This window comes from Molothrus aeneus, chromosome Z (assembly GCF_037042795.1).
Source record: "Molothrus aeneus isolate 106 chromosome Z, BPBGC_Maene_1.0, whole genome shotgun sequence".
In the NCBI taxonomy this organism is placed as follows: Eukaryota; Metazoa; Chordata; class Aves; order Passeriformes; family Icteridae; genus Molothrus; species Molothrus aeneus.
The window spans coordinates 37926034-37938227 of NC_089680.1; the positions used below are offsets into that span (position 1 = coordinate 37926034).

The 12194-nt window shown below is 36.8% G+C and overlaps 1 protein-coding gene across 1 annotated transcript in view; it reads right to left on the bottom strand.

Moving 5' to 3' along the window:
* IL31RA (interleukin 31 receptor A) overlaps positions 1-12194 on the bottom strand; it is a 34980-nt gene that overhangs the window by 11784 nt on the left and 11002 nt on the right. The window contains exons 4-11 of the mRNA XM_066568942.1: positions 11471-11767; positions 9974-10094; positions 8337-8503; positions 7003-7154; positions 4358-4520; positions 3620-3702; positions 2877-3093; positions 1494-1676 (exon numbers count right to left, since the gene is read on the bottom strand). Coding sequence (XP_066425039.1) covers positions 1494-1676; positions 2877-3093; positions 3620-3702; positions 4358-4520; positions 7003-7154; positions 8337-8503; positions 9974-10094; positions 11471-11767 — 1383 coding nt within the window. The remainder of the gene's footprint in view (positions 1-1493; positions 1677-2876; positions 3094-3619; positions 3703-4357; positions 4521-7002; positions 7155-8336; positions 8504-9973; positions 10095-11470; positions 11768-12194) is intronic.

The following is a 12194-nucleotide window of genomic DNA, read 5'->3' on the forward strand; positions in this document are numbered from 1 at the left end:
CTGAACAAATCCAGGGCTGACAGTACAGAGATGTTTTTGTTATTCCTGAGCAGAGCTCACACAGAGCCAAGGCCTTTTCTGCTTCTCCTGCTGCCATGGGGGTCTGGGAGGGGACTGGGGTTGCCTGGGGGGCTGGGAGGAGACACAGCCAGGACAGGTGAGCCCAGCTGAGCAAAGGGGATGTTCCAGACCATGTGGCATCATGCTCACTATGTGAAGTGGGGGAAGAAGGAGGAAGGGAGGACATTTGGAGTGAGGAGTTTGTCTTCCCAAGTCACTGTTACATTCAATGGGGCCCTGCTGCCCTGGAGATGGCTAAACTCCTGTCTGCCCATGGGAAGCAGTGAACTCACTCCTTGTTTTGCTTTGCTTGTGTGCAGGGCTTTTGTTTTCCCTATTAAACTATCTCCATCTCAACCCATAAGAGCTCCTGCTTTTACCCTGTTGATTCTCCCTGATCTCACTGGCAGGGCAGTGAGCGAGCAGCTGCCTGGGCTTGGCTGTTTGCTGGGGTTAAACCACAAGAGTCAAATCACTGAGGTGATGACAGATTTGATTGGTATGTACTAGACTGAACTCACAGATGTTAGTGCTGTCCAGCTAGTGATAAGCAGGCTCCTGCACTTGCCACGGGGGTCGTTTGCCCAACCTGGTATTAGAGTCTAGTTAGATTTTACTTTTGCTGCTTGCCGTAGTGCTGCACTACTTAACACATTACTGATTTGTGCCTGAGAACATTTTGATAACAGCCATGGGGATGTGCCAGGGCAGTGCTGCTGTTTCTGTGCTGATGTGGTGGACAGGCTGGAACTCCAGTGTGAACTTGAGCTGAAGTGTGATGTGTGATGGCATCCACAAGAGAGCCTGCAGCCTGTGGAGGACTCCACACTGGAGCAGGTGGATGCCTGAAGGAGAATGTGACCTCACAGGGGAGCCATACTGGAGCAGTCTGGGGGTAACTGCAGCCAGTGGGAAGGACCCATGTCAGAGAAGTTCAGTAAGGACGTCTGCCATAGGTGGGAACCTATACTGGAGTAGGGAATTTGAAGATTCCTCTGCAACCTGTGGCGAAGATCATGGTGAAGCAGGCCGTCCCCCTGCCTATGGAGGACTATGATGTTCTCTCTCTAAAACACATGAAAGAGCATGAGCTTTTCCCATATTCAATCTTTTTTTTTAACTCTAGATTTCTCTGATAGAAGAGTCAGTTGCAGGCCTCCTACTGGCATAAGATCAAGCCACAGAACTGCTTTAACATAAATTCTGTAGCCTAATCTTACATGAGAGCAAGCACTATTCGTGCTTTTGGATGTTGCATGAAAATTTGTAAGACTAAAAAATGCTATTACATTAGCAGCAGAGATTTCAGTAAAGCATGTAATAATACTGTTATGTTTAAAAACAGTCTGAGGAAAGCTGAGTTCATCCTTTCCAATCTACCTGTAAGTACATGTACATCTGTACAATGTTACAGCTGTAACTGATAAACATACTTTTGTTATTTTTCCACTTTGTAGAATTTGATACATATTGCCATGATCTACCAAAAGGGTCCATCTCCAATTCCTCATACCACTCAACCACGTATTTGTTTTTTTCTGGTTCAGAGGATATCCACTGCACCACCACTTCTTCATTTGTTGTAGAGGTCACCACTTTTTCAATCATCTGAGAGGCTAAAAATTTAACAGAAAATATCAGCAATTGTGTTCAGAAAAGCTAGAAAAAGATATACAGAATTCAAGAACGAGTCTCTCTTTCAGAATCCAAATTTTGCAGTGTGTAAAACTTTATAAACCAAATTACTACCAATTTTGCAGGTAGCTTATAAGTAATTTTGATTGAGATGACAAAGGCAATGGAACAGGAAAACAAGTCAGCAAGGTCAAGAATGACACTGAAGCAAATGTAAATTCTGCATCAGCCGCAGAACAGAGGTAATGAGAGTCTAAGTGAAAATCCAACTTGGCAAAGCAGAGGCAAAAAAGACCTGATGAAGCAGAGAAGAAAAAGAGATGCATCTGGTGGGGGGAAAGCACATCACAGCCTGGAAAAATCAGAAAAACCTTTGTGGTGGGATGCAAAAGTGGATAGCGAGGTAGTCAGCAACCTCTAGGACAAAATTACATTAAATCTACATATCCAGTTTTCTGATTAGAAACAGAATTTGATTGATTGAGTTCCAGAGGGACACTTGCACTTACATCATGAACAACTCTTGTTAGAAGGGATTCATGTGTGTCAAATACAACCTGTCTGTCAGGTCATGGCTGGCAGCAGAATGTTGCAACACAAGGCTCAAAGCAGTATCAGAATTAAACATAGGAGCCAAAGAGCAACTCTTGTGCTAGATCAGGCCAGCTTCCTAACCCTGGCAGTGGGTGGGATGGGTACTCTGGGAATGCATATGAAATGAGAATGAACACAAGGCTTCTCTCCCTGCTTCCACTAACACAACTTAGGGACTTCTATTTATCATATCTTTGAATGATTGTTGAACACTCTGCAATAGTGCCCTGTGGTAATCTATCTTCTGAGCTAACAAAGGGATCCAAAAGAATTGGGTAGCATTTCATAAATTTATTTGGGAGGTGCAAGGTTAGGAAAAAACCTAAACCAACCAAAAAAACCTTAAGAAAGTAGTACAACAGAAATTCAATAAGACATCACAAAGTATTCATATCTTAACAACTGTATCTCAAAACAAAACCCCCAACAATAATTGTCTGTAACAGAAATATGATACATGACAGCAAAATACAAGATACATATGTCAGAAGCCCTTAGCATAATTTTGCTTCACTGTATCAGAACTTAAGATGTAATGAAAATCACTTTTTCATTAATGAGAAAAATATGACATTGAAAAATCTTACATTTTTCATCAGAGGATGGAATCCTCAAAACAGCTTCAGGAGACTCTCCAGCAGAGTTATAAGCAGTGACAGATATTATATGTGCCTCTTCATTTAAAAGTAAGGTCATTTTCTGTTCAGTAGAATTGTTTGTCCTTTTATGTGCAGCCTTGTTTTCTGGAAAATACTGTATTTTGTAGCCTAGAATTCTCCCAGAAGGCGGAAAGCTTTTTAATGGCTATTAAAAAAATACACAGTAGTAAGTATTTCACAGTGTTATCTGCACAAGCAAAAATATATGCTCTATTAAAGATTAAATTACAAAACTATTATACTGTATTTAGAAAAGCAAGGTATTTTCTTAAGGCCCATCTTCAGGACAGACAGCCACAACAATTTCCTTGATGGATTTCAAAAGTCAAATGCTGAGATTTGAAATATGAAGAGCCTTTGGACACTTTACTAGAAGATTAAAGTGAATTTAAACACAGCTTCGGTAAACTGGATTATTTAAATGCAGTTTAAGACTTTCAATGAGATTTTCCAGTGATCTGAACACAATTAAATGCTCCCTTTCCACACAGATTACAAATCTCCATTCATCTACCATTCAGTTAACAAAAGCCTTTTCAATTCTAATTTAGTTCAGTGAGCTTTTTTTTCTGATAACATGAAATGCCTCTGGCAGTTATATGTCCTACTTAAACACAACATCAGCTACAGGATATCAATATGATTACCAATTCACAAAAAAATGTATGTACCTTCCACATAAGATGTACAGATCTATTTCTAGATGAGCGTGAAGACTCAATTACTCTCCACAAATCCACTTTTCCTGAAGGAGCTGTTTAAAGACAAAAAAAAATCCACTTGCAATTTGTTGCTATATTAAAAAGATTGTTTAATATGGTGAAAACAATCAAAAGGTTTCTCTAATATGGTTAAAAAACTCAAAAGGTGTCAAACATAGAGTCTAAGAGAAACTTACTAAAAGTAAGTTTTATCTTTTGTAGTACAATGCCTTTTTTTCCCTAATTAGGTACTTCTTTCTTTCTATAAGTTTCCTGCTGCTTGCTTGCATTTGTTCAGTTCTAGAGTCTCCCAGAAGAGACTTTCTAGTCTTGTTTTAAAACTGGTATTTTGATTTCTCTATTTATAATTTATTTCATTGAACACACATGCTGCACTACTTTTCTGCTATCTTAACTTTGCTTTGTTAAATCTTCATGTACACTCTTAATTTTCCCTCTCTTCAGTGTCTACTCATCTGTTTTCTTCCTTAGTCCTATGTTGTTTGAATCACTTTTCAAATCTCCTCCAATACTTGCTGTTGTCATTCAGTTTTCCTCTTCTATCTTTAAACAAAATAAACATGTTCTGTTTAAGCAACAGGATTCTAAATTCAATAGAGGATAATAGGCTGTAACACAGTTTTTCCCTACTAAATCCTAATGCCTCCAAGTATAATAGAAGAAAACTTCCACAGGTAGGCAGTTTACCATTTTCTTCTGTGCTTTCACTTTTCTCTCCACTCCATCCACTCCAAAATGCTGACTCATTATTGACACACCGAATGGCAACAGAATAGTCTGTGGAGTCCCACAGACCTGTGAGATTACATGATCCTATATTCTTAGAATTCAGTGAGACATTGACAAATTCCTGGAAATAGGAACAAGAACAAAAATTATTTGATATAAAATTTAGTGCAGATATATGACTTATTTTCTTAAGAAAACACAGAAGATGCAGTTTTTGTGTATACCACCTCACTTCTCTGAAACTCAAGATTCCTTGTTTTAAACTTCATTTTTCTGTGTAGCACCTTTGTTCCTCCTGTAAAACTCCGGGGTTTGAAAAACTTGATCCCAAACCTGTGGCTTGAACAGGGTGCAGCTCACATGTGATTCTAGAGCAGCTGTGCACAGAAGCTGCTGGAGGAATGCAGTTCCCACTGATGGGAAGCAAGTGGTTATTGCTAAAGCAATTACTACAATTATGTCCCACAGCAGCATCCTGGGGGAAGCAGTGATTCCCTCAGTGATTCCTCACAGTTTGAGTCAGCTGGGTACTTGTCTCCTGTCTTGTTCATCTTTTCTGAGTTACAAGGCCTTCTAGCTGTTACCCATAAAACACTGCAGCTGTGGGCTACCCCAAACATTATCAGCACAGGATTAAAAAGAAAAGGTAAATGAAAGGACAAAAAATTCTGGTACCAAGAGGTAAAAAATAAGATGAAGCCTGTTAGTGGTGAAGGAAGATGGGAGTGTAAGAAATAAATTATGTGTTATCTTTTCAGAAAAGTAATGACAATGCGAGTCATTTCTTTGTCTTGAAAGGAACCTCACTCACTTCAACACCCTCAACAGGGCTAAAACACAGTGAAGAAATTCTTGGCTTCCATCAGTTGAACCTTCTAACCAAAAATTAATCAGTCTATAACAATGCAGACTGTACTATAGAAACTACAAGAAATGCAGATACTCACTCATATGAACACCATAATGAGAAGTGCCTAATGTTACTGAAGATTTTAGTCTGTTCTGATCTCAAGAAACTCACTGTCAAAAAATATCTGCCTCTACAAGAGTGAATTCAGGGGTCTCCAAACCATGTAGGTGATAGATTCTGCAACAAATCTAAAATTAAAAAGGCTCCAAAATTATTATCAACCTCTGGCAGAACTGACATAGAATTGGAGACATGTTGTACTAGCTTTTAGTTACTTGCCAAAAGGCTGTTAACGATATTGCATTAAAATCAGAAACTTAGAAATTTAGTATATGCAAGAACAAAAACACATCACATGTTTTTCACTCAGTAAAAACAGTTCACACCAAACTGTTTAGACTGGTTTGGTCAGATAACTTTAAAGGCCAAGAAGATATTTGTCATTTGTGCAAACATTTTTAGTTAGGTTTTTTGGGGGGGTGGTTTTGGGTTGGGTTTTTTTTGCATATATGTGCCAACAAAGAAGCAGCTCCTATGTCTTTTCTAGTCATGGATAGCTCCTGTTTCTTCTGAAATACCTGTGTGAAAATGCAGGTGTGAGCTGAGGGAGCAAATGATAGGCTGTATTTGATACCAAAAAAAACAGACAGGCGATTTCTAATGCATGTGCTGAAAACTAGACAAAATACACAATAAAGCTGTAGCCCTCCAAGGACTATGAGGTCCTTTCCAAATGTTGAAAACATAAGGACCTCATAGAATGTGTCACAAGGATGCCAGTGCCTTGGTTCCAAAGAGATAAACATCTCAAATAGGTCTTTTAAACAATCGTTAGTTCCATTCCTAATACCCCAATTGGACCTGAGCCATCCTGCCCATCCAATCATCCTGAATCCTGAATCCAAGAACTAGTATGTTATATTTACAGTTATGATGCTTGAAAATGTGAGAAGGATGCTAGTAAGAAACATCTTTAATATTACAAATGTTTTTAAAGCTCCAATGACTACTTTGATGAATTTTTCTCTCCCACAATTATACATGTGGTACATAAAACAGTAAGATCAAGGCAGACATTTCAGTTCAATGGACTTAAACAATCCAAGAAACTTGGCCAGTTCTTTAATTTGGAAGAAGAAAGAGTAAAACAACAAATACAATCCCTTCCATATTGAAGGCCATAGGAATAGATAATCTGAATTATGCAAATACTGGGGGTTTTACAACCATTCCATTTAGGTGTCAGAAAGAAAAGAACTTCCCTTATTTTTCATCTTGCAAAATTTGTATTTTGTATTTGTATTTAACATCATTCCATATTAATCAGATTCAAATGCTGCAGTTTTAAGTGAGTGCTGTTTTCAACACCAGAATGCAAGGAAAAAACAAAATATTGTTACTGACTGCATGTGTAATCCCTTGGTGTAGGGTCATCCCTCATCCTTCCACAGTGTAATACTGAAAAGCACAATATGTATCAAAACAGATAATGACCATAAGAAAAAGGACAATTAACCCTAGAAAACCAAACCATATTCTTAAGATCATGCACCTCTGGTAACATTCCAGTAAAATAACAAGGTTATTATCATTATTTCAAACACTTGTTGCCTTTTTTCAACTTAAATTCTTATAATATTAAGACGTTAGTCACAAAGAAATTGCCATGCAAAAGAAAAATGACGTAACTTACGGTAAAGTTTGAATACAAGTTTCTGTATTGAACCTGGCAAATAATATGTTTTAAAGGGATAATCTTCTCAGGCATTTTCCAGGTTACTGTAAGTAACTGCTTTATACCAGGGATTTTTTTAACTGAAATTATTTCAGGAGGGGCAAATTTCTCTAGAATGAAGAAACAAGAACATTAATAGAGGAAAATGCTTCTATAAAAGTTCAGAATTTCTCTATCTGTTTGTGTTCCAAGAAGTTAAATCCTTATCCCAGTAACACACATCCTATTAGAGTATTCATGTGATGGTTTATTTTATAGACATAGTTCTACATATGGGAAATTATCTGTAAGAGAAATTGCACATTAACTGATTTAATTACATGGAATTTTGAACAACCTGGTCTAGTGGAAGGTGTCCCTGCCCACCCAAGCCTTTCTATGATTCTGTGATTCTGTTCACAAACCTGCTCTAAAATAGATGTGCGGACATCTTTCATATTTGTATCAGCACTGAAAAATATTACCCAAAGACAACAGCAGAGAAAACAAATGAAGCAGAGCTGGGATGCCAAAGACAAGACTGAACTGCAGATGAGGAAAGAGTTCAGCTGGAAATTATCTGAGGGGCAGAGAAGTGTAAAGGAGACAATGGAAAAGAATGGACTAGCAATAGGAAAAGACATGTCTGGCATAGAGAGTGTAGAAAGTAATGAAGAGTCACAGTAGATGTGAACACAGAATAAAGGATGTGAGTGATGATGAGTGCTGCAGCAAAAAGTATTCCATAACCTTATAAGGGTTACTGCTTAACTACACCACCAAAATGAACAGAGGAGAAGCACAGGACAGAGGGAGAAGAGGTAGACAAGGACAGAGGGAGAAGAGGTAGACAAAATATTATTATTGCTCCTGTGTGCAATTATTACGGCACATAGAACAGATGGGTTATTTTTAACAGAAAGTGGAATTGCAGAGCATATGATGGGTGGCCCTTGAAAAATTATAATACCACTACCCATTGCAGCCAGGTGTTGCACTGATACTTGGTACCACTCAGAAATATTAAAGTAGAGTCCAAGTACCAATTAGTTTGACAAGAAGTTTTAATATATGGCCTTTACTTCTCAATAATTAAAAATTAGTAATTTATAATGGATATATCAGACATTAGCCTAAAGAAATATTGTTGCAGTTAGATGTTGCCTAGCATGGAAACAACACTCTGTCATTTCTCACCACCTCACAATAAGATCAAGAAACTGCTGTAAATTACTGCTGTAACACCAACCAATTGGAAGAATTTTACATGGAAAAGTCATAAATTAAATCCTTATTGATTCTTTTTTAATTACCTATTTTTTGCAAAGGTATAGGGACACACTCTGTTAAGGATGCACCCAAAGCATTTTTAGCTTCCACTTGAAAACAAAAATCATTACTATAATCATTGTCAGGATAAAAAAATGAACACGACTCTGTTATAGTCAGGCAGGATCTAACTAAATCTGGAGAAGACATCCTAAAAAAGAAAAAAATAAAAGCAGTTAGAAACTAAAGGATTTTCTTAGAATAATTCAAACAAATTGTTAGGCTATTATTTATATATCTTTGAGAATGCAAGACTTTTTTACCAGTGAACATTTTTAGATTACATGTCTGTGCAAATGAATACCCTTAGCTAATTTCCCTGTCCCCTTGTACCAGTGCTTTTGTAGTCACATGCTAGGGAGACTACTCAGCTAGGGAGATACTGGATTAAAACTTATGTTTAGATTTGGCTGGAAACAGTTCTGCAATCCAATTCACTTTGTGGTTAATAAGAAGTCTGTGCTTATACAGGAAGGAATAATACTGAAATGTGCTTTCAATGGCTGTTTTAACTTCTGGCTTCACAAGAGCAGCTAAGTTATAAAAGATAGAAACACCAGAAGTAGTAAGAAAGTTCCACATTAAAAAGATGGAAGCTTAAAATGTCAAAGCTAAAATGGAGATAAAACTAAAAAGGTTTTCCTAATCTACCATTTAAATTACAAAGATAGTATACACTAGTACAATATGAAGAAGTACCCTCCAGAGTCTGAATTCATTGCCATTCTCAAGAATAACTTTAGGCATTTTAGAAATCTCTTCATGAAACAATATTACCTGGAGTCTTGGTTAGGCAGAAAAAGAGAGCATCACCAGAAGCAGCACTAGAAAGGACAGACTGACAAGTACATCTGGGACAAATCTGTACTATCACCTTCAAAATCCTACCTGAGATCTGCCTTGGAACAACACTGATTTCACCATTTTCACAGTCCCTTGTAAAAAAGCAAGCTCCTAACCAACATTTAAAATCTAACTGAAATTGAAAGAACTAAGTATCTGTGCTTCTACACTGGAGAGCATGAGATGACATAATTTGTATTTGTAAATAGAAATCCCCAAGCAATCCAAAAGGACATCTCTGGATTTTTTGACTGAAACCTTATGACTCCAAGGGTCACTAGAGTAAATGCTACTGGAGTTAAGCAGAATACTGCAGTAAAGCAGTGGCTTAATGAATTTTGATGGGAATTTTTTAAAGCAGATGAGGAATCAATATTTTTTATGGCGCCAAAATTAGGTTAGTTCATTACATAGAAAGTTTCTGGGAAACTCTCCCATAAAATGCCTCCATTCACCATGGTCACTCAACTTTCAATCTTATTAGTAATGTTACTTCAAAGAACAAGTGAATATCAGCTCTGAATATAAATATTTCTCTACTGAATATTGGTTGAGAATCCTTATTTCTTTTATACAGCACACTACAAAAAGGAATCAGACTGCAAGTATTTTCAACAATTACCAACCCTGAATTAATCAATTAAAATTACTGACAAATGCCAAGACTCCAATCTCCATGATGATTTCAAGTTTTTGTTAAACAGAAGTCAGGGAGAGACAGGAAGAGAACTGGTTGCCACACCCCAGCAACCCAGTGCCCAGTATATCTAGTACTTACAGTTTTCGGTAAAGAGTATAGTTCGTTTTAAGACTTGTTTCTCTTCCTGCATTCCAGGTACAGGTAAGGTTAACATCATAGAAATAAATGCAGGAAATATTTTCTGGCATGTCTGGACGAACTACAGAGACAAAGGTTAAAAAAAGTCCAGTAAAAATACGTAACTTTATGCACACCTGATTCTGTTGGTCAAAAAGCAATTATGGCAAACATCATTCAGTGTCTTCATAGCGCTTCATTTTATCATCCTTCACTGCCCTCAGAACTCCTCACAATACAAAAATCAAAACCACTCTTTCTTACCCTGAGGAGACAGCAAGATTTTTCTCCAACTATTTCTCAGAAATACTTTACTAAGTGCGCCTAAAGGCAGTAATTCTAACTATCATATATCAAACCACTGCATACACTGTCTTGAACACTAAGTGTACGCACTCTCCCCTCTGCAACACATGTGTAGTTTGAGGTGAGTCCAGAAAGTAAGAGGAATAAAAAAAAAAAACAGCAAAAGCACAAAAAAAAAAAAGGACATTCTCTAACAGACAGAACTCCTTTTGGTTCTCTCCCAGAATATCTAATTTTTTACCCTGTGAAAAACCCAAATCTGAGAAACATGCACAGCCTAAAGAGTGGAAAAGACAAGTTCCTGGGAAACAGATCTGTGTGACCCCGAACAGATCACTAATTCTGGGCTCTCTTTATCTTATAAGCAAGATAGCACATAGGAAACAATCTTCTGCAATCTCTATAGTCTGAAGTCATCCATAAAAATGTAACACCCTAAAAGACTTTCTTGTTACAGCTCAATTTCTTTACTGTTAGAAGAAATTGGAGTAGAAGAAAACTGTGTCCAGTGAAGTCAACTGGTTGACAAAGCCCTCTTTTCAAAACAGTAATTTTCTGTCCCATCTAATGGAAATGTCAAAAGATCTTTTATCAACAAGTTTACAGCACATTAAGCTTTGCAGATATGCAAGACCTTTTGCTGGATATTTTTCTACAGATGTTTTGCTTTTTTTGCTTCTTTATTAGAATGGGACCCCCCAGGCATACATTATACTCTGGACTTAATCTGTTCAATAAATTAGAAAATTCGTATACATATTTTAATGTTCTGCATAAGAGAGTGGATTATAACTTCTTTAGAAGAGAGGATAGAGAGGAAATCGTCTCTGGAGAAAATTGAAGCTGGCTAGGCTAGAAAGAAGATATAACCAAAGGAACAGACCCACTCCCTTTGGAACTCAACAGAAAACTTCAGCTAGGCAAAATTCAGGGTCAGAAAGGTTGCAGACCTGTGTCAGTAAGGAATGCTGGTAATTTCATGCTTTATTAAAAAAAAAAAAGTATGTGTATATAAATATATATTATATATATATATACACTTGACTACATGTGTTTTAAAATAACACAACCAAAAGTAGCTGTTTTAGAAGTAAAATTATTATACTAAGTTGGTTAAAAGAGTTAAGATTATTTTTTCTGCCTTTTACTTACAGCCAGATTTAACTTCTGTGTGAACCAAAGGTATTTCTTTGTCTGAGTACTTCATTAAGCATTCCACATAAGCTGTGCTGTAAGTGAAATTATGGATGGTTATATTAGATACAGTCTTATTCACAATGTTATAGTTTTCTGGAGCAATCAATTCATCATTCAATTTCCAAATGATATGGCTTGCATTTCTCTGTGGAATGTAGTTCTTTCTAAGAACGCAGGATAGTTTCAGGGAGGATCCTCTTTCAATTTCAGGAGATGAAGGAAAAATGTCAGCACCTCTGATGGAGTTTTCATCTAAAAACAAAATCAAAGACATCACATAGCCATACTCCTCTTAAAATACTAGTGGAAAAATAGTAAGTTGTTTTGTTGTCTACAGATAATTAAATTAATTTTTTTCATATAGAATTCAAATAAAATGCCCAGTTAGTCATTCAAATCAGACATTCCTGTTTGAAAATGCAGTTCACATTAATTACTGTATTACAGTAGGTTAAATAGGTTTTACATTAGAGTGATGTTTCAACAACTTCACAGAAATAATGAGGAAGTTTCCATTCAGATACTTTTTTAATAGCCCTAAATGAAGAAAAGAAAGTCTTGGACTTCAAGCCTGTTTTTATAAAGCATGCAATTTACATGCATAGCTTGTAAATTTTATCATTATACTTGCAATATCCAAAAAATACATTAAACTAGTAAGACTAACATTTACAACTAA